Raw genomic sequence first — 20,950 nt, forward strand, 5'->3', positions numbered from 1 at the left:
CACTACTCCATTCTGTTGTGGAGTCCTTGCTGCTGAAAACTCATGCAGGATCCCATTTTCCTCACATAATGCTCTCATGACATAGTTCTTGAACTCAGTTTCATTGTCACTCCTGATTCTTCTAACTTTGAAATCAGGATGATTGTTAACTTGCCTTATGTGATTGATGATGATTTCACTAGCTTCATCTTTGGACTTTAGGAAATAGGTCCAAGAGAACTTTGAGAAATCATCTATAATTACTAGGCAAAATCTTTTCTTTGAGATTGACAAAACATTGTCTGGTCCAAACAAATCCATGTGAAGCAGTTGCAGAGGTTCTTCAATTTCTAAATCAAGTTTCTTCCTTAATGATGCTTTAATTTGCTTCCCTTTTTGGCAGGCATCACACAGTCCATCCTTTGTAAACTCCACCAGAGGAATGCCTCTAACTAGCTCTTTCTTTACCAGCTCATTCAAGGTCTTAAAGTTCAAATGGGATAACTTCTTGTGCCATAGCCAACTTTCATCTTGACTTGCTTTACTGAGAAGATAAGTTACAGATTCTGCTTTATTTGAGTTGAAGTCAGCTAGATACACATTTCCTCTTCTCACACCAGTGAGAACCACTTTGTTGTTTTGATTATTAATCACAACACAGGTTTCTTTATTGAAGGTTACTGAGTTGCCTTTATCACAAAGCTGGCTGATACTCAACAGATTGTGTTTGAGACCATCCACTAAGGCAACCTCTTCAATGATGACATTGTCCTTTGAAATCAAGCCATATCCCACAGTATAACCTTTGCTGTCATCTCCAAAAGTGATACTTGGGCCAGCTCTCTCTTCAAACTCTGTGAGCAGGGTAGAATCACCAGTCATGTGTCTTGAACAACCACTATCCAAGTACCAAAGATTCCTTCTGTTTCCCTGCACACATCAAAATCAAATCAAGTTGATTTTGGTACCCAAGTTTCCTTGGGTCCTGCCTTGTTAGCTTTCTTCTTCTGTTTCTTAGGTTTTAACTCATTTGACTTAGGAATTTCAGATTCTTCCTTAGTCATTTGGGTTGGGCCTTTGAAACCACTAGGTGCTACAGAATTATTATGCATGTTATGGCTAACAGGAAATGGCATGCTTGGTGCAAACATGTTGTTCCAGTAAGGCATGCTAAATGGCATTTGAGGCATATTGTATGCAGCATAATATGGATTAGGTGCAAATGGCATATTAGCAAATTGTGCATTCATGTTCTGTGTAGGCATAGCATTAACAGGCATAGGAGGCATGGCATTCATGTTAGAGAATTGAGGCTGAACAGACATGGGAGTAGGCATGGCAGATTTGCAATTAACAGACAAATGATTTACACTACCACATTTGACACAGATTTTTCTAGGAGCATATTTGTCAGGTGTGTAGTTGTTATGTTTGTTAATCCCTACTTTACCATTCCTATTGTTTTTCCTTTTAGTTTTTGTTTTTACCTCTATCTTCTCAAGTCTGTCACTCAACTGATTGACAGTCATGTGACCAACATTAGCCTTCTTCCCTTTCTTGGCTTGACTTGACTCCCCTGAAACAAAGTTCTTGGTAACAGACCCATACTTTTCATTAAGCTTGGTTAATTTGGCTTTACTAATGGGTTTGTTCACAGCCGACGGATGAGGATTTTTATCATTCGACGGATAACACATTTTGTTATCCGACGGATAGTCCTCATCATCCGTCGAGTCTACATCTGTCAGCAATCCATCTACCAAAATAGGTTCTAGTTTCTCCTTATTCTTTTTCCAGGCTTCATCACAAAAGGACTCAATTCCTTGAACCTTGGTGATTTGAGCATGAACATCTCTGGATGTTTTCCAGGCTTTAATCACCTCCTGTTCACGATCGAGCTGCTTCTTTAAAATTTCTTCCTTTTTCAAGGACTCAGTTAATTCCTCCTTAGCAATTCTACACTCAATTTTTAGTTTCTCAAACTCAACAAACTGAGACTCAAGCACATTATTCCTCTCACTCAAAAACAAGTTGTTTTCTTTGATTTTAGCATTTTCTTTAGTGAGGGACTTAAGTGTAACACGCAAATGATACAATTCTGTAGACATGTCATTTATTGCATTATTACACTCAGCTTTAGATAAATGTGCAAGGTTTGTAGTAATTACCTGATTGCTTGAGGAACTTGTCTCTGTTTCATCAGACTTGGCCATAAGGGCTAGATTGACATAGCTGATCTCCTCATCTTCATCCAAACCATCAGCTGCCCAGTCATTCTCTTGTGTAATAAAAGCCCTTTCCTTCTGTTTGAGTAGATCAAAGTATTTTTGCTTATAATCCACAGACTCAAATCTCTTCTTACTAGAATCTGACTTTCTACACTCATTTGCAAAATGTCCTGCCAAGCCACATTTGAAACACTTGAATTTTGACTTATCCACCATGTTTCTATTTGGCTTGGCAGCTCCAAAGTTCTTCTTGAACTTGAGCTTGGAAAATCTTCTTGAAAGGAATGCTAGGTGCTCATCAATGTCCTCCATGTCATCTTGACTCAAAGAATCTTCACTTTCTGCAGCTAGCCCTTTACCCTTGCTTTCACAGGCCTTTGAAGTTGATTCCACAGCTTCCATCTCCACTTCCTTCTCCTTTTCCAATTCAGCAACTAGTGCAATGGATCCTCCTTTCTTCTTTCCTCTCTCCATTCTTTCATCCTGCTCTATTTCAAGCTCATAGGTCTGCAGAATGCCATACAGTCTCTCCAAAGTAAACTCCTTATAATCTTGTGAGTTTCTCAATGAGACTGTCATTGGTTTCCATTCCTTTGGAAGAGATCTGAGAAATTTCAGATTGGAGTCTTTAGTCTGATAGACTCTTCCATGCAATTTAAGAGCATTTAGTAGCTTTTGGAATCTACTAAAAATGTCAGTGAGTGACTCACTTTCTTCATTGTGAAAATGCTCATATTGCTGAATCAGGAGCTGCATTTTATTTTCTCTTACTTGCTCAGTACCATCACTAATTATCTGTATTGTGTCCCAAACTTCCTTGGCAGTCTTGCAGTTGATGATGTTATCAAACATATCTGCATCAACACCATTGAACAGAATGTTCATGGCCTTTTTATCTTTCCTGACTTGTTCAAGATCAGGATCAGACCATTCATGCCTTGGCTTTGGAACTGATGGTTCATTTCCTGTTACAGCTCTCATTGGAACATGAGGGCCTCTTTTTATGCAGTCCACATAGGCCTCATCTTGAGAAAGCATATGAAGATGCATCTTTACCTTCCAATGATGGTAATTATCTTTATCCAGAAAAGGAATCTTGATTCCAACATCTTTCTTGTTCATCTTGCTGAATTGTTTTGATCTTTAAACTCTTTGTAGATTAAGAGCTTGCTCTGATACCAATTGTTAATCCCATAATAATATAGCAAGAATTACAGAAGGGGGTTGAATGGAATTCTTTATCTTTTTCTTGAAATAAAAATGTTCAACTCGATTATAGATATATCTGTTTTGATTAGCACAATGCGGAATATAAACTTTAATGAATCAAAACAAGAGTAATTAAAAACAAGAGTCTTTAAAAACTTTCTGGTGGATTTAAACAATTCCACCAGAGATATATATTAATATATCGAGAGAACTCTGTGTGCAGAAATGCTCACAGCTGCTTTTACAAGATAGAACAACTAAGAACACAGGAAATGCTAAAGATAGTGCTTACAAAGATTTCTCTGTGTTTGTTTTTAAGCTCACTTAGTTTTCTTAGTTCTTTTATTTGCTACTCTCTTGGTTTATATATATTACCAAGATTACAAAGTCAAAAGAACTGAATAAATATAAAATCTAATAGTCTTGATCTTTGCTGCTTTTCGTCCTCTATGACCCAGTTAATAGGCTTCCACAGTGTTTGTATCCAATCTCGACGGCTGTGTATCAGCTTTCACTGTTCAACTGATGTTTGAATCTTGATATTATCATCCGTCGACTTTCAGATCATCCGTCGATGACTTACTTGATCATCCGTCGACTGCTATTTTGAACATCCGTTGAAAGTCATTTGATCATCCGTCGAAGCTTTGTTAAGCATCCGTTGATAGCTATTTTGGCACTTGACTTCATTTCACTTATACAGAATTACAAGACATTGCTTATGTACAGTTAATCAACCTATTCTGCATATCTAGTTAAAGTCAACATGACTTATATGCTACTACAGATTCTATACAAAGGTGCATACAACACTGTGCTACAAACTTATCATTATATAAGCTACTCACTCGATGGATAATAAATTACTCGTCCGTCGGTACTCAAACTGAGTTATCCGTCGGGACTATAATTCTTATCCGTCGAGTGCTATATTATTTCACTAAGTAAAATCTACTTAGATGTTTTGTTTAGGTAATCATCAAGTGCACAACATATTCACAACATTTTTCTTTTCTTTTCTTTTCTTTTCTTTTTTTTCAATAATTTCTGAATGAGTGTGTTTCGTTCCATCTCATTCAACCCTAGACTACTCATAAATTATGAGCCGGCTACTAGCCATTTGACGCCTAGCCTTATTCACAACTAGCAACGAAATCCAGGTTTTGCTCCATATTAAAATTCAGTGTTCTTTTTCTTCATTATGAGAATACCAAAAATTATAGATATAAACAAGTGATTCGATCTCAACAAATAAACAAGTATGATCATGATCTAGATCAAAAGCAATCCTATAAGACTTTATAAATTTTTTTATTTTTGGCATGCAAATCAATTCATTAGGACTTAAACATCCCTCTATTCGTCATCACTACACTCAAATTAACATCAACTTATCAATCAGAAATAGCTCAACCTAAGGGATCATGTTATATGCATGCAACTATATGAACTCACATAAATACAACAAATATGTCCTATATGAACAATCATGCAAAACATGCAAAAATATGAATGAAGTACAACTAAACATGAAACATGAATCTATATGAATCTATATGGACACACACAAACTAATCCTTACATTATCACCCCCCCCCCCAAACTTAAAATTTTCAATCTCCTCATTGAAGGTAATAATAAGGATTTCAGGCATACCTAGTCATCAAAAAGATCACCCTCCTCTGGTGGAGTATCAGGTGGCGGATACACATAATCAGCACCAAATACTGCCCAATCAACCTCAACACCAGTGGTTCAGAAAACAGTGCCCAAAGCCTGTGTCAAGTCGGCCGCAAAATGACTGTGTATGTCATGCATCGCATCCATGCGTCTGGCCAATCTCTGAAACTGCGCATCGCCAAGCCCAAAACCATCCTTTTCCTACTACTGAGCACGCGAAGAACTAGCCTCTTCATGAGCGGCTCTCCAAGCTGCACGACTAGCCGGAGAAGATCTACCAGCATAAGTCTGATCGGATGGTTGGCCTTCTGGAAAATGGTCATAAGTGTAACCCAGACCTTTCTCATCAGCTTTTCCACCATACCATTCTTGCATCACTGAGATCATGGAGCTATCACTATGAGCGCTCGGCATCTGCAACTGCTCCAACTCGAGCCAACGAACACCAACCGAAACACAAAGCTTCGTCATAATAGAGGCATGAGGAATCACCCCCGATGTTTTGCTTCTCAGAAATCGTAACATTTCTGATATATCACATGGTCGTGATCCACATACTCCTCATTCAAGATCCCCCAAAGTAAAATAGCACGATCAACAGTAACATCATGTTGATGCAAAGAAGGCATAATATTGGCACACACAAACACATTCCATGCCCGAGCATACCTGTTCATGCATGCCATCGGAAAAGTAAGCGGCTCATTCATTCCCTTCTTGCACTTCAACTGTGATCCCGGAACACACAACTCAGCCACAATATGATCAAGATCAAAATCCTCCCTCAACTTATTCACCCATTCCTCTTGCATCGGCTTTCTCACGGGTTAATTGATAACCCTACGAATAGCCGTCGGTGTGTAATCCACCGTCAAACCACGTACCACAGAAAATCCATTCTTATCCGCCCTTGCATTTGCATAAAACTCCCAAACAATGCTCATCGGGGCAACAGCAGGTACCTCACAGAAATTTTGCCATCCCATCTCAGTAATCATCTGTAAAAGTTTCCCATCTTTCATACTGGGTAAGAAACCCCTCTCCTTCGCAATTGATTTGGACATCAATCGATTAAACTCAGCTTGTGCATCCGGAGAAGAAAAACTAGCCACCGGTCCACCAGCACTCGAATCCTCGGTAGACGAGGGACTAGAGCCGCTACTCACCACGACTCTCGATCTTTTGGATGCCATGAGAACAATAGAGATTTTGTGTATAAGTAGTGAATATGAAAAATTAGGATTTTGGAATTGAAAATATGTAATAGAGATGTATATAGGATGTATGTATATATAAGGTAGATGTGGGTTTGGGTTAGGAGTGTTTAGGAATAGGAATTAGGGTAGAAAATGTATTGGGTTTGGGGTTTTGGATTTTTTGTTTTGTTTTTTTCTAATTTTTTTCCCTTATTTTCTCCAAAACCTCGGCGCGGCCGCCCCGCAGCTCCGTGCGGGCGCGCCAAGTTTCTGCCAACCGCGCGCAGCCGCCCCGCTTCTGGCGCGGGCGCGCCATGCTCCTGGAAAATCAGAATTTTCTTGGTTTTTTCTTTTTTTCTTTGTCGACGCTACTATACAACAAACATAGGTTGCCTCCCACGAAGTGCTTGGTTTACGTCTCTAGCTTGACGTGAATCTTTGAATCAAGTTGTTGAAAGAAAGGCGCTCACCACCTCACGGTTCGCCGTATCTCCATAGTAATGCTTCAATCTCTTCCTATTCACCTTGAACGCTTGATCCGAATGCGTATCAAAAATCTCCACAGCTCCATGTGGAAATACAGTTTTGACCGTGAATGGCCCTGACCACCTCGACTTAAGTTTTCTCGGAAAAAGTCGGAGACGAGAGTTGTACAATTGAACCTTCTGACCGGGCATAAAAGACTTGCGCACATGCCATCTCTTGACCTTATCCTGGTACACTTTGTTATTCTCATAAGCTTGTAGTCGAAACTCCTCGAGTTCATTTAGTTGAAGCATTCTTTTCTCTCCAGCAGCTTCCATGTCAAGATTTAGCTTCTTCAAAGCCCAATATGCTTTATGCTCTAACTCTGCAGGAAAATGACACGCCTTCCCATACACCAACTGGAAAGGAGACATACCAGAGGAGTCTTGAATGATGTGTTATATGCCCAAACAGCTTCATCTAGCTTCAAAGATCAATCTTTTCGTGATGGACTCACCATCTTCTCCAAGATACGTTTAATCTCCCGATTAGACACTTCAGCTTGCCCATTAGTTTGAGGATGGTAAGTTATGGCAATACGATGATTCATATTATACTTTTCCATCAATGCAGTGAACTTGCGATTACAGAAATGCGATCCCTTGTCACTGATTATGACTCTCGGAGTGTCGAACCGCGTGAATATCTGCTTATGAAGGAAGTTAATCACCACCTTAGCATCATTGGTTGGCAAAGCTTTTATCTCGACCCATTTGGACACATAATCAACCACCAATAGAATATAATGATTGTTGCAGGACGAGACAAATGGCCCTATGAAGTCGATTCCCCAAACATCGAAAATCTCAACTTCGAACATTACATTAAGAGGCATCTTGTCTCTTTTGGATATATTACCAACTCGTTGGCAGCGATCACATCTCGAAACGAACTGATGAGCATCCTTAAACAAAGTAGACCAGAAAAATCCTACTTGAAGGATACGAGCAGTTGTCTTCTCTCCACCATAATGTCCACCATACATAGTAGAATGACAGTCGCGTAGGATTCCCTCAGTCTCACTATATGGAATGCATCATCTGATAATATGGTCAGTTCCCTGTCTAAACAAGAACGGCTCATCTCATCAATACCACTTTACCTCATGTAGAAACTTCTTCCTTTGAGCATAGGAGAGATTGGGGGGAATGACATTACTCACAAGATAGTTCACAATATCTGCAAACCATGGTTCTTCTTCTTGCACCCCAAAAAGTTGCTCATCGGGAAAAGATTCATTAATCAATGTCTTATCCTCTGAAGCCTTGCCTTGATCTTCCAAGCGTGATAGATGATCTGCTACTTGATTTTCTGTACCTTTCTTGTCCTTGATTTCCAGCTCGAATTCCCGAAGTAAGAGAATCCATCGAATCAACCGAGGTTTTGAGTCTTTCTTCGATATCAGATATCGAATAGTAGCATGATCAGTGTAAACTGTCACCTTTGTCCCAAGCATATAAGTTCGAAATTTCTCAAAACCATAGACAATTGCCAGCAACTCCTTCTCTGTAGTAGTGTAATTCAGCTGAGCACCATTGAGGGTTTTACTAGCATATTAAACCACATGGAAAATGTTATGCTTCTTCTGGCCAAGAACTGCTCCAACTGCATAGTCACTAGCATCACACATCATCTCAAAGGGCTCATTCCAATCAGGTGCAGTAATCACAGGTGTTGTGGTCAAACTCTTTTTCAAGATCTCGAAAGCCGCTAGACATTCTTCATCGAATTTGAAGGGAACATCCTTTTCCAGCAAATTGCACAAAGGCTTAGAGATTTTGGAGAAATCTTTGATGAATCGCCGATAAAAACCCGCATGACCAAGGAAACTGCGAACTACTTTAACTAAGATCAGCGGAGGAAGATTTTCAATTACCCCCACCTTGGAATTTCCACCTCAAGACCCTTTCCAGATACCTTATGCCCAAGAATGATACCCCGTTGCACCATGAAGTGACATTTTTCCCAATTGAGCACCGGATTGGTCTCAACACATCTTTTCAGCACCAACCCAAGATTGTGCAAGCATTCGTCATAAGAAGTCCCGAACACGGAACTGTCATCCATGAACACCTCCACATTAGTGCCAATCATAATTGAGAAAATAGTCATCATGCATCTCTAGAACGTAGCAGGTGCACCATAAAGTCTGAAAGAGACTCGACGAAATGCAAAAGTTCCAAATGACAAGTAAATGTGGTCTTCTCTTGATCTTCTGGAGCAATACAAATCTGATTATATCCCGAATATCCATCCAGAAGACAATAGTACTCATGACCAGCCAATCTGTCAAGCATCTGATCAATGAATGGAAGCGGGAAGTGATCCTTCCTAGTGGTTTTATTCATATTTCGATAATCCATGCAAACTCTCCATCCTGTGACTGTCCGGGTAGGGATGAGCTCATTCTTCTCATTAGCTACAACGGTAATGTCTGCTTTCTTAGGCACACACTGCACCGGACTCATCCACGAACTGTCAGATATAGGATAAATGATTCTTGCATTTAGCTATTTAAAAATTTCTTTCTTCACAACCTCCTTCATGATTGGATTTAGCCTCCTTTGTTGCTCAACAGTTGGCTTACTTCCTTCCTCAAGCAGAACTTTATGCATGCAATAAGAAGGGATGATTCCCTTGATATCTGCTATAGTCCATCTAATTGCTGATTTAAACTCTCTCAGAATTCTCAAGAGCTTATCTTCATCACTTCCTGAAAGGTCAGATGCAATAATAAAAGGCAAAGTAGATGCATCACCTAAAAATGCATACCTCAAGTGATCAGGCAGTGGTTTGAGCTCAAGTGTAGGAGATTCTTCAATAGATGGCTTGAGACGCTTTGGAGAATTTTTCAGCTCTTCCAAACCAAGAGACTCGATCGGAAAGTCCAATTTCCTCTTCCATGGGAATGCATTCAAATACTGCATTTGCTCTTCCCCTTCTTCATCTTCACTATCAGAATCCCCTGTTAAAGCCCATTCTAAGGCGTCAGTCCTTAGAAAATGATCAAGCTCCGAAGTCACTACTGAGTCGACCAACTCCACTTTAAAGCACTCCTCTTCATCAGTGGGGAATTTCGTTGCATTGAAGACATTGAACGTGACATCCTGACCTTGAACTATCAAGGTTAGTTCACCCTTTTGCACATCGATAAGAGTTCGGCCCATAGCTAAGAATGGTCTTCCCAAGATAATGGGAATCTTCTTATCCTCCTCAAAGTTTAGAATGACGAAATCAGCAGGGAAGATGAGTTTATCCACCTTAACCAATAAATCATCCACTACTCCTCGCGGATAAGTGATGGAACGGTCAGCCAATTGCAAAGACATGTTCACAAGTTTTGGATCAGGTAGTCCAAGTTTCTTGAAAATGGACAAGGGCATCAGATTGATGCTAGCTCTCAAGTCACACAAACACTTGTCGAACGACAGATTGCCAATGGTGCAAGGTATCGTGAAACTTCCTGGATCTTTAAGCTTAAGAGGTAGTTTATGTTGTAGCACAGCACTGCACTCTTCCGTTAGAGCAACGGTTTCCAACTCCTCCAAGTTTTAGCTTCCGAGACAGAATACCCTTCATGAACTTAGCATAGCTCGGCATCTGTTCTAGAGCTTCAGCAAAATGTCAACTTCTTGAAAACCTCTAAAAACTTAGCAAATTGTTTATCAAACTTCTGCTTCTGAAGTCTTTTAGGATATGGCGGAGGTGGGTAGACCTGTTTATCCCCTGTATTACCCTCGGGAGGATTGCTTTCAACAGCTTTCTTCTTCGGTTCCACCTCGGCATCCTTCTGCACCACTTTTTCAGCTACAATCTCATTTTCTGGAATTGGTATAGGTGCAAATGCACCTTCATTCTGAAAAGAGTCTTCAGAATCTTCATCTTGCTGAATTTGGGGGCTCGCAACCCTTCCAGACCTCAATGTGATTGACTTCCACTGCTCCTTGACTTCTCTTTATCATTAGGAAGAGTTCCTGGTTGACGGTTTAACAAAGGATTGACAATTTGCCCTATTTAATTCTCCAGAGTCTTGATAGAAACCGCTTAGTTTTTGCACATAAACCTCAACTTCTCCGATTCAGATTTTTCATTAGTAGATTTTTCATTAATTAAAAAATTTCTTTCTTTAACTTTATCTTAAAAGTTAAATAGTAAAATGTACAAAACTTTTTAGATTGTGAATAAATAAATATTTTATTAATAGGAAAAATTTAACGGAAAAATCACACGTAACTAGTTTATTATCAACCTAATAAGTTGAAAAATGTAGCATCTGTATTCTTTTGTTGCACAGTTAAATATCATATTGTTAGGTAAGTTATGGGTCTAGCATGATCACTACATGTTGTGCATGCTAATTTCATTGTTATTTTCTTTATATACTACTCCCCCATTCCCTTCCGATTCCAATTGTTTACATTTCTGAGGAAGTATTCGGCACGCTTTTTAAGCTGCATAAAGTATAGTTATGTAACCTACTTTTACAATTTTCTTTTTCTGAATAAAAGTTGAATATTTTAATTTTTATTCAGAAAAATAAAATTATAAAAAAAATTACAGAACTATATTTTATATACACCTTAAAATACGTATCGGACACTCTCTAAAAAATGTTGTAAACAATTGAAAGGTACGAAGGGAGTATAACTTAATCGAGCATACCAAAAGTCCTCCAACATAAGTTAAAAAAAAATCATTGCCAAAATACCTATTTTATTTATGAACGTATTTAGAGATGTTGGAGTAAACTCAAAATACATGTAATGTTTTGTGCACATATTATTGGGAATTTGTTTTCTTTATCTTCAAAGCTTTATATTGAAATATTGTTAAAACAGGTTGTCTTTGAATTTTTTTAGAAGATTAAACTTTAGAGTGTTCTTCAATTTTTTTTATTATCCATATTTTATCAACTAAGTTTAGCTTAAATCAAACATTTGCCTTGAGTTTGTGACAATTTTAAAAAAAAATTGTGACAGCCTACATTTGTTTAATTTTTTAAAAAAATTGTGTTTGAAATTTGTACGTCAACTATGGCGAGTATATTATTAATTTATTATATAAGTTCTCAATAAGTTCAACTTGGAAACATTTTTCACAAAGCCAAAGCTCCAAATCATCTAGTTGACATTCATTTATATAAAAAAAAAAAATCATTTTCTCATATTACAACCCCATGCTATGTTTATTCACTTACAAGTCAAAGCTCTATTCTCAGGAGTAGACTTGCTGTCTCGGGTAACAAACATAGCCATTGTATAGTATATCCTGCTTGAGTTCACAAGCAACACAGCTAGAAGACAATCATGGCTGTACCTAATCAAACTAATTATTATAGACTAATAGACGGTAGGAGAATAAAGGAAAGCAAGCATACACGGGTGTATCAAAAAAGTTTAGACAAATCTAAAATAAGCACAAGACTTGCACATTCACGATTCCCTCTTTTACATTCTTTCTTTTGCTGACACGTTTATACTGCAACACTAGAATTTCACAATTTCAACAAGAAAAAGAAAAACCATACAGGCTTTTAATCATAGCTAGATGGTGGTCTCTCACTTGAATAACAGAGTATGATGGCTTCACCATATGCACTCACCTAAAAATGGTCTATTTGTAGTAGCTAGCATCAAAAGAGATCAAGCTAATAAAAATATATGGAACCCCCTGAAAAAATCAGACACTCTGACAAGTCAATATCAATGGAGGACTCAGGCACTTGTTTGGATGATTGAAAGCTGAGAAATATATCTACAAGTGGCTGGTTGTAACTTCACTCACTTCCCAAGTTAATAGAGCCATCCTTTACTAATTTCACACTTAGACTGTTAAATCTCCCTCTTGAGTAGTGTCGGGAAGCCTTTCTCCAATCTGTCCCGGTTTTCATCATGGCTGCAAACTCCTCATAACTGATCTTTCCATCCTTTATTAAAAAACAATGAGGTGAGAATGACATATCCTTGTTTAAGAGTGCTGCAGAACAAACTAGAGTAAATCTGTCATTACCTTGTCGGTGTCAACTTCTTGGAAGATGTCATTCGCAACATTTGTACAATCATCAGCACCATCTTCCATTAATGCATCTCGAAGCTCATCTGGCTCAATATATCCATTACTATCTTTATCAAAGTAGGAGAAAGCTTTGTGAAGATGCTCATCATTTGCCATCCTTTGCAGATGGAGGGAAACCGCGATGAACTCCCCATAGTCCAGAGTTCCTTTTCCATTAACATCAACCTGTTATCAAAAGACTTGCACTTTAATTCCACCAACTGGCTATAAATATGTACCAACTACAAATTATACAGGTAAGATAACAGCAACACACGAAAACAAACAGTTTTGAGGTCTTCACAGAAATGGACATGCATTTAAAATGAAATATTACAGGCCCCCTTTTGCAAAAGTTTTAAGTGCTTACTAGAGAAAAGTCATAAAGGCTGTGGAAGTGCTCGTATCTTGTTATTTTATCCTCCTTAGAGCAAGACCAGTGGTGGTGCTAAAAGAGGTGCTACATCTATAATATAGCATCTATGAAAAAAGAATTCACTCGAATGGAGTGCTAAACATAGATGTAAATAGCAAAATCTAATAGTTGGTGCTAAATAGAGAACCAAGTATAGATGTTAAAATTGACACCTAAGCATGAAAGTGGGAATATGATGGGAAATGAATAATTAAAATAATAGTGACAAAATAAAATTGTACTTTTAAGTATTAGGTAGTTGAAATATAGCTTTATATAGACATGTTTGGTGCTATTTAAATCTATGCATTGGAGCATAAGTTCTATTTTTACATCAAAAATCATTTTTTGATTTCAAAATATAGCAATAACTATTGCTATTTTAGCAACATCATCGGACTCGCTGTTATAGTCATTTTTACTAAAAATCGTCAGAACTAATCTCAATTTTTTATTAATAAATTAGATAATTTATCAACACAGTTGAAAAAAATCTATTTGAAAGTAACAAATATGCTATTACGTCTTAAATTTAATAAGCCGTGGATGGATCTTATCCAAAAAACTGGTCTGTCATTTACCAGAAAAGATCAAGACTTTGAATCTTTCTAACACCATATTAAACTACACTAAACTTTTTTACTAAATCTTGCCAACATATAAGACAAACTATGTCAATTTTAATCGTGAAAAAATAAGAATAACATAACAAGGAAAAAAAGAATAACACAAAGAGTGCTTTAAGCAGAGAAATCTAGAACTACAAAATAGTGTCCCTATGTAAATCATTACATTAGGAGGAATATATTGTAACAGGGTAGAATTCTCTTTCTTGATGGTAAGTGTATTTAATTTAGAGACATTCTCAACACTACCGTCATACTATTGACTCTAGTATCGCAACCTTGTCTAGTATATTAACGTTTGAGCAAAGAAAGGGTAACAAAAATACAAAACCGTAAGTGCACAGGTGCCACATGTTAAAAACAAAAGCGCACTGGCACCACTGACAAAAGTTAAAAGTACTATGTCACAATTAACAATATCCCTTACATTTATTAAAGATCAGAACTTTGTAGTGGCTGTTGCTATTTTGGATCTACTTTTAAAATAGAGATGTCTATTTGGTAGGATTTCTTAGATAACAAACCACAAAGGTACTTACACATCGCTACACTCGATTGGATAACAATATTTCTAATCATAAAGCTACATATCCGGGCCATGCTTACATAGAGAACTGGACACTTGTCAACCATCGCTTCATATAACAGTGGGCATACAACCAACACGATAACAGTCAAGATGATCATATAGTTCATGAATAAAATATGCAAATGACTACACACAAATGAAAATTGACTCACTGCTTCAATAAGTAACTGCACATCAGCCTCTGCAAGCTGGGAGCCAAACTTATGAAGACCAGCTTTTAGTTCTTCCACAGAAACAATGCCATCACTGTCAGTGTCAATTTTGTTGAACAGTTCCTTGATATCTCCAACTTCTTCATTAGACAAAAATTCAGCAATGACCTATACATAAAAGGGACATTACTAATCTGCAATATTAACTAAAATTCTGATAAAATGATGTGGTAACCTACTCTCAGGGCCTTTCTCTTGAACCTATTCATCAATGAAAACTGCTTAAGTCTTGATTTGACAACATCACCAAGAGGAACATTTGGAGCCTTTTTAGCATTTAGGATCCAGGGATGCTCTGTAACAGAGGAGAAATCATTTAGAATAACAAGATATCTATATCATCAGATGTGACAATGAATTTAAAACTAAGAGCTAAATAAGCATCATGCATGGTGGATTTTGGAGTAATTACATCTGATTTTCCTGGCAACAAATAACATTTCTTAACATATCAAGAAAAAAGTTATTAAGTTTGATTTAGGCTTGGTGCTACGTGTCACAATTTCATGTTTTTCATGCACTGGGTACACAAATTAATAGTAGAAAATTACAGTTTAAGGAAAACAACGGGATACAAATTGAATAGCCTATTTTATGGTCCAATGAACAGTGAGTTGATATTTACGTATTAGTTAACCGATGATCAGTATCCTCCCCCCCCCCCAACTCTCATTTGTATGTCCTTTCTGGAATTAATTGCTTCCCGCTCCTTCAAATCCACCCATGATCACAACTGAAAGACACATCACTCATATCTGGGACAAACCGAATAGGCGGGATAATTTCAGGTAAACAGTGAGGTCTGTAGTTACTGAAGTGTCATTGTTAAAATTAGTTGACATACATAAATGCTCATCATATAATGTATTGCTCTTTTGTTTAACTTTTTTCCTGTGGAAATGCCTCAGCATCAGTTCCTGAAGAATAGAAGAGAAGACGCCAAATCAAGTACTATCTTTTAATCGATATATAGATCTCAGGTAGAAGATCCATTGGATTGTCTTCACATCTAATTGGCATATTAAACCTTGATGAATTCAAAGAAATGACTTCCTTAAGTTTGCCCTTTTCACAAGACATTTCTAACATGCTTAGGAAATAGTCTCGAGCATTGGCAACTCAGTCGTTGGGACATCAAGACAGAGAGTTCAGATTCCATGGAACCATTATGGACACACTGAAACACATCTGGACAAAATAAACTAACGGTAGACAAGATTTTGACAAATATTCTGTGGATCCTAACACGAAGTAGGGAAACATACAACAAATACATGTTTTAATCCCAGAACTAACACATTCTATAAAACTATAAATCCATCTTAGGCGAGCATATATTATATCGTAGGTTTTACCAATCAAATCATGTTCAATTCAAAATGCAACAACAATAGCAAAGTCAATAAGAATTCTAAGAATCCAAGCTGCCAAATGAGATGCATGTCTACAGTCTATTGATAAGATAGGAATTGATTATTTCTGTCTCGGGCTACTATTAGGATGTTACTTGAACTTTCTTTGATCTTTTAAAGATCTGCTTTGTCAGTAACTATACCAGATTCTATGTCAATATCTTTCTGTAATTATAAACATCTAAAACAGTAATTGAATATGAAAATCCTCACAAATGCAGAAGGAACAAGTATTTAAGCATACAAATTGATATGCATCCTAACACAGTACAACCACATCCTATTTTTCTTCCCTTTTCTACTTATTCTCCCAAGATCTGTCATTTGCTTTATAGAATTACATCATTTATTCATAAAATTACTTGCTCGTTCTGAAAATAACCCACACGAAGGACTGGTTGATGTTTTTGCCAAACCTTTTTTTATCTATTTACAGTCATTATATCAATTTGTGGACCAAGAGACAACTGTAAGAGATGCAATAGAGTCCTAGAGAAAAATTACCAAGAACTTGTTTTGCTGTTAGGCGTATCTTTGGATCGGGCTCCAACATCTGGCGAACAAGATTCTTAGCAGTTTCTGAGATACTTGGCCAGGGTTCTCGTTTAAAATCAATTTGGCCCCGAATAATGGCCTGTGCAACCCCTTGTTCAGACTCTGCATTTAAATATTTCAATAGTCACATGGATTGCATATGACTAGTATCTAAAAAGAAACATAAGCTTCTACAGAATCATGTAACAATTTAGGTCAAAGGAAAAATCTACGCACATGTCGTCATTAAAAGTCAAGACTCGTGTACAACCTATGAATAGTAATAATTTAAACAAATTGACCATATCATGCAGGAAAGGGGTGAGAAAATATGAGAGAGAGAGAGAGGGAGGGAGATTCACCAGCCCAGAATGGAGGAACTCCGCACAACAAAATGTAAAGAATGACTCCAGCACTCCATATATCTATTTCCGGTCCATAGTTCCGCCTAAGCACTTCAGGGGCCATGTAATATGGGCTTCCCACAATTTCAGAAAACGTCTCACCTAGAATTCAATATTAAAATTTAAATTACATCATTTCAAACCGTACGATGCAAACATATGGTCTTTTATAACTGAGAAAAGTAGAATATAAAGTTGCAGTTGCAAATTATGAGCCTCAATGAGAGTAGCTCTCACAGGCATATACAGTTCTACCTCTAAGATTCATAAAGTGTCAATAATAAATAGAGATTATTCAATTTTTGTATGAAAGGAAGACAACTTTTAGCTGAGGCTGTGATTACAACCCAAGACTAGGGCATCTTCTGGATGAATTTAGAATACCATATACATTTCTGTAGCACAATGCCACAAAGAACAAGCCCGCCTTTACGTCCAGCCCAGAGGTTTCATTTAGAATCTCTACATATTTAATGAAGCTCAAGCAAGCCTTTATAAAGCGCAAGCAGTACAAAAGAAAAGGATTAACCTACATTTCTTCTATTAATTTAATATTGCTTAGGCGGAGTACGCAAAAATGCAGAAGCCTGAGCTTTTGTATTTGTAAACAAGAAACTGCCAGTTAACCACTATACTATTACTGACATTATGTCATAGCCAATTTTAATTTGTCTATGCAACCCGAGACGCGCCAATTTGACAGAATTTAAAGACTAGATTTTTTACTTGGTGGAATAGATTTGATAGACTACAAAAGGAAAACATTTATTTTGCTAATAGCATAATCACCGCACTTGACCAGCGTCAAGTAATCGAAACATGCAATTGAACGCTAGTTAAGCCAGCAACAACAATCCCTTTCATATCTCCTCGTGGATGGAAAAATTCAGCGTTAATAAGTTGATTTTCTTCAAACATTCCACATTGACTCCAGGTGACTCCAGGTGATATCGGAATCATATAGTGCCTATGATTGCTAATTATTTCTGTATAATCTATTTCCCTAGAATTTTTTATCAGGGTATGGTGTAAACTTAGGAGCACTTTGGTGCAAAGCAAAAAGATTACATAATAGAAAATGGATACTTGTAGAATTAATGGATTGAGGCATAAAGGGGAGTGGCTCGATCACTGTCTAAAGCATTACCATTACGTAAATAACTAAATATGGAATTATGGTTAGAGGGCATAGAGGGGGGGACATGGACATCCAGTCTATTATCATCAAAATATAAGAAATCTTTGTCATAGAAGAATTCTAGAGGTGTAGAATTCTGGCCCAAACAATCATTGATCATTGCTATCTCAACATTTACAAATTCAATCTGCTATAATTTCACACAAATTTAAGAGTGCAATGCAAGTAGATCTACATTAATTTACTAGATTTAAGTACGCATTCCATAGTTAACTTAAGAACTTAATGTCTGTTTTTGTTGGGAAATCAGTTCAACTCATCTTACATGACAGTTAACAATCTTAAAATTTTTTATTAAATTACAATTTTACTAAAACAACAGAATCAAATAATTTTCACCTGGCTTGAAGAATATTGACAAGCCAAAATCGATTGCTTTCAAAGGTGAATTCTCCTTCTTATTTGCAAACAAAAAATTCTCTGGCTTCAAATCTCTATGGATCACTCCATGCTTGTGACAAAGCTGCACAACCTCCATAATTGTCTTCACAACACCCGCCGCAGCTCGCTCAGTATAATGCCCTCTCGCAACAATCCTATCAAACAACTCCCCACCTTCACATAACTCCATCACAATATGTACAGCATTATCATCCTCACAAGCCTCCCTCAATGTCACAATACTCGAATCCTGTGGCAAATGCTTCATTATCGCAACCTCTCGCCTCACATCATCTATATCCACCGCAGTCCTCAACTTCCTCTTCGAAATCGACTTACAAGCCAACATTTCCCTAGTACTCCTATCAATACACAAATAAGTCACACCAAATTCACCCCTACCTAACTCCCTATCAACCATATACTTATCCTCAATACTCTCTTCCAAAACCTCATCCAACACAGTTACCACCTTCTTTCCAACACTACCCTTACCCTTCCTACCTTGATCTTTAATCGAAAAATTAAAATTCGAAGATTTCACATCTTCCCTAGCAACAGCAGCAGGAGATTTAAAACAATTCCCCATCAAAACACCCTCTGATTCAACGAAACCAAACCCTTAAACACAACTTATCCACAAACCCAACTTACATTCACATCAACACACCTTCAAAAACCAAAACCAACAAAAACCCATCAAGAAAACACAAGATTTAACCAAATCTAACCCTCCAAAAATAGCATAAACCATATAAACACCAACCCACTTGGTATTTTCACTTCAAGAACCCAAAACAAAAGCAAAATAAAGCAAAAGAATCAAAATGCAAGTACCATCTTACTAAAAAGACACAAACTATAGTTATTAAAAGAAATAAAAAGAAAAAGAAAATGAGTGACCTAACAGGTTCAGACACTTTTCAAGAACATGTATGTAATTTTATTTTTAAGACAACATATGTAGGTGTGATTAATTTCTTACAAGAAATAAAAATGAGAATAAAGGGTATTTTGTTAGGGGTGTATATTTTGTCGGGGAACTGACAAAGAATTCAAGAAACGGGACGGGAAGGGTTGGAACAGTTAAGAGTATTCAATTGTTTGATTTATTCTCGCAAGTACTGTAAGAAAAAAAAATGTAAATGTTCTCTTTATCTACCTGTGTGTTTTGCACTTAAAAGATACTCTCCTACTAATTACACTAGAATAGTTGGCAAAAAGAAAATTTAAAAAAGAACAGAAGTAGAGAGGGAGTTGTTTAATTATTTAACTGTTTTTCCAAACGAAAATGTGAATTAATACACAGTTAGTCATATTTAATTAAAATCGTTAATTTAAATACTAATTAAATGTATTAAAAAATATAATAATATCAAATTTTTAGGTTTCATATATTAGAGAAAGAAAAATATTTTGTGATTAGTCAAATTTTAAAATTAAATAAATAGATTACGTTATAGCCATTACTCAGTTTAATTTATGATTTTAGAGTAGAGGATCATTTGGTGCTCTATTTTATCAAACACAATTCTTACATGTTTTTGTGTTTGTTTCATAAAGTATTGCCTGAATTTACAAAAAAAAGTGATATATTAATATCTTTTTTTTTAAAAATGATTTCTAATATAGTCAATACGATATTATGAGATTATAAAATAATTTTATTTTATACAAAATACGCATATTTACATGTACAACTTAATAAATTCATAATTATTTACATTATCTTTGGATTTAATTCAAAACTTCGTCAGGGTGAAAATACAAAATTAAATTTCAACGGAGTCCAATAATTTAATATATTCGACAATCTTTTACTTGGTGCACAAAATTATCTGATTGGATATACTAGGACTCCAAAAATATAGAAATGATGTAGGATAATAGCGATATCATGGGGTCAGTAACATGACTGACATTGTCAAAATATGTTAAAATATGAGCCTGAAATGCATTTTGCAGTCTTGTTTAGTTACAATTTTTCAAAGTTGTTCTAGAATCATTTCAACATCTCTGTCATCTTCTGGATTAAGTTAAGTAATATGTAATCGATGATGGAGAAAGAATAAATAAACTACATTAGTAATAGTTACAACAGAGTTGGAAAAAAGGTCAATTGGTTTAAATATCACATTTCCGTACTTGGACCACAAAAGTTATCTTATACAGAATTTGACTGACCGAGAATACAACTTCTCCAATTACGAGGGTCAAGACCGAGCACAGCAATCTAATGAAATTGAAATTGAATTGAAATCGATAAAAATTAATTAAAATTAAACGGATTATGACTGAATCAAATTAA

General features: G+C 36.6%; 1 protein-coding gene across 1 annotated transcript; it reads right to left on the reverse strand.

Moving 5' to 3' along the window:
- Positions 1 to 12,201: 12,201 nt before the first annotated feature.
- Positions 12,202 to 19,639, reverse strand: LOC141689964 (calcium-dependent protein kinase 13). The gene is made up of 7 exons (XM_074494515.1): positions 18,601 to 19,639; positions 17,022 to 17,165; positions 16,630 to 16,782; positions 14,893 to 15,008; positions 14,654 to 14,821; positions 12,827 to 13,057; positions 12,202 to 12,743 (listed from the first exon to the last, which is right to left on the reverse strand). The coding sequence occupies exons 1-7, from the start codon at positions 19,229 to 19,231 to the stop codon at positions 12,594 to 12,596; spliced, it is 1,593 nt and encodes a 530-aa protein (XP_074350616.1). The 5' UTR covers positions 19,232 to 19,639; the 3' UTR covers positions 12,202 to 12,593.
- Positions 19,640 to 20,950: the final 1,311 nt, after the last annotated feature.

This window comes from Apium graveolens, chromosome 10 (assembly GCF_009905375.1).
Source record: "Apium graveolens cultivar Ventura chromosome 10, ASM990537v1, whole genome shotgun sequence".
NCBI classification, from domain to species: domain Eukaryota; kingdom Viridiplantae; phylum Streptophyta; class Magnoliopsida; order Apiales; family Apiaceae; genus Apium; species Apium graveolens.

Excerpts from the sequence above, each read along its gene's own strand:
- LOC141689964 (XM_074494515.1), bottom strand. The coding sequence starts at position 19,231 with ATGGGGAATTGTTTTAAATCTCCTGCTGCTGTTGCTAGGGAAGATGTG. Across the intron at positions 17,166-18,600 it reads GTCAATATTCTTCAAGCCAG|GTGAGACGTTTTCTGAAATT; the intron begins GTGAAAATTATT and ends ATTGAATTCTAG. Across the intron at positions 16,783-17,021 it reads AGTTCCTCCATTCTGGGCTG|AGTCTGAACAAGGGGTTGCA; the intron begins GTGAATCTCCCT and ends ATTTAAATGCAG.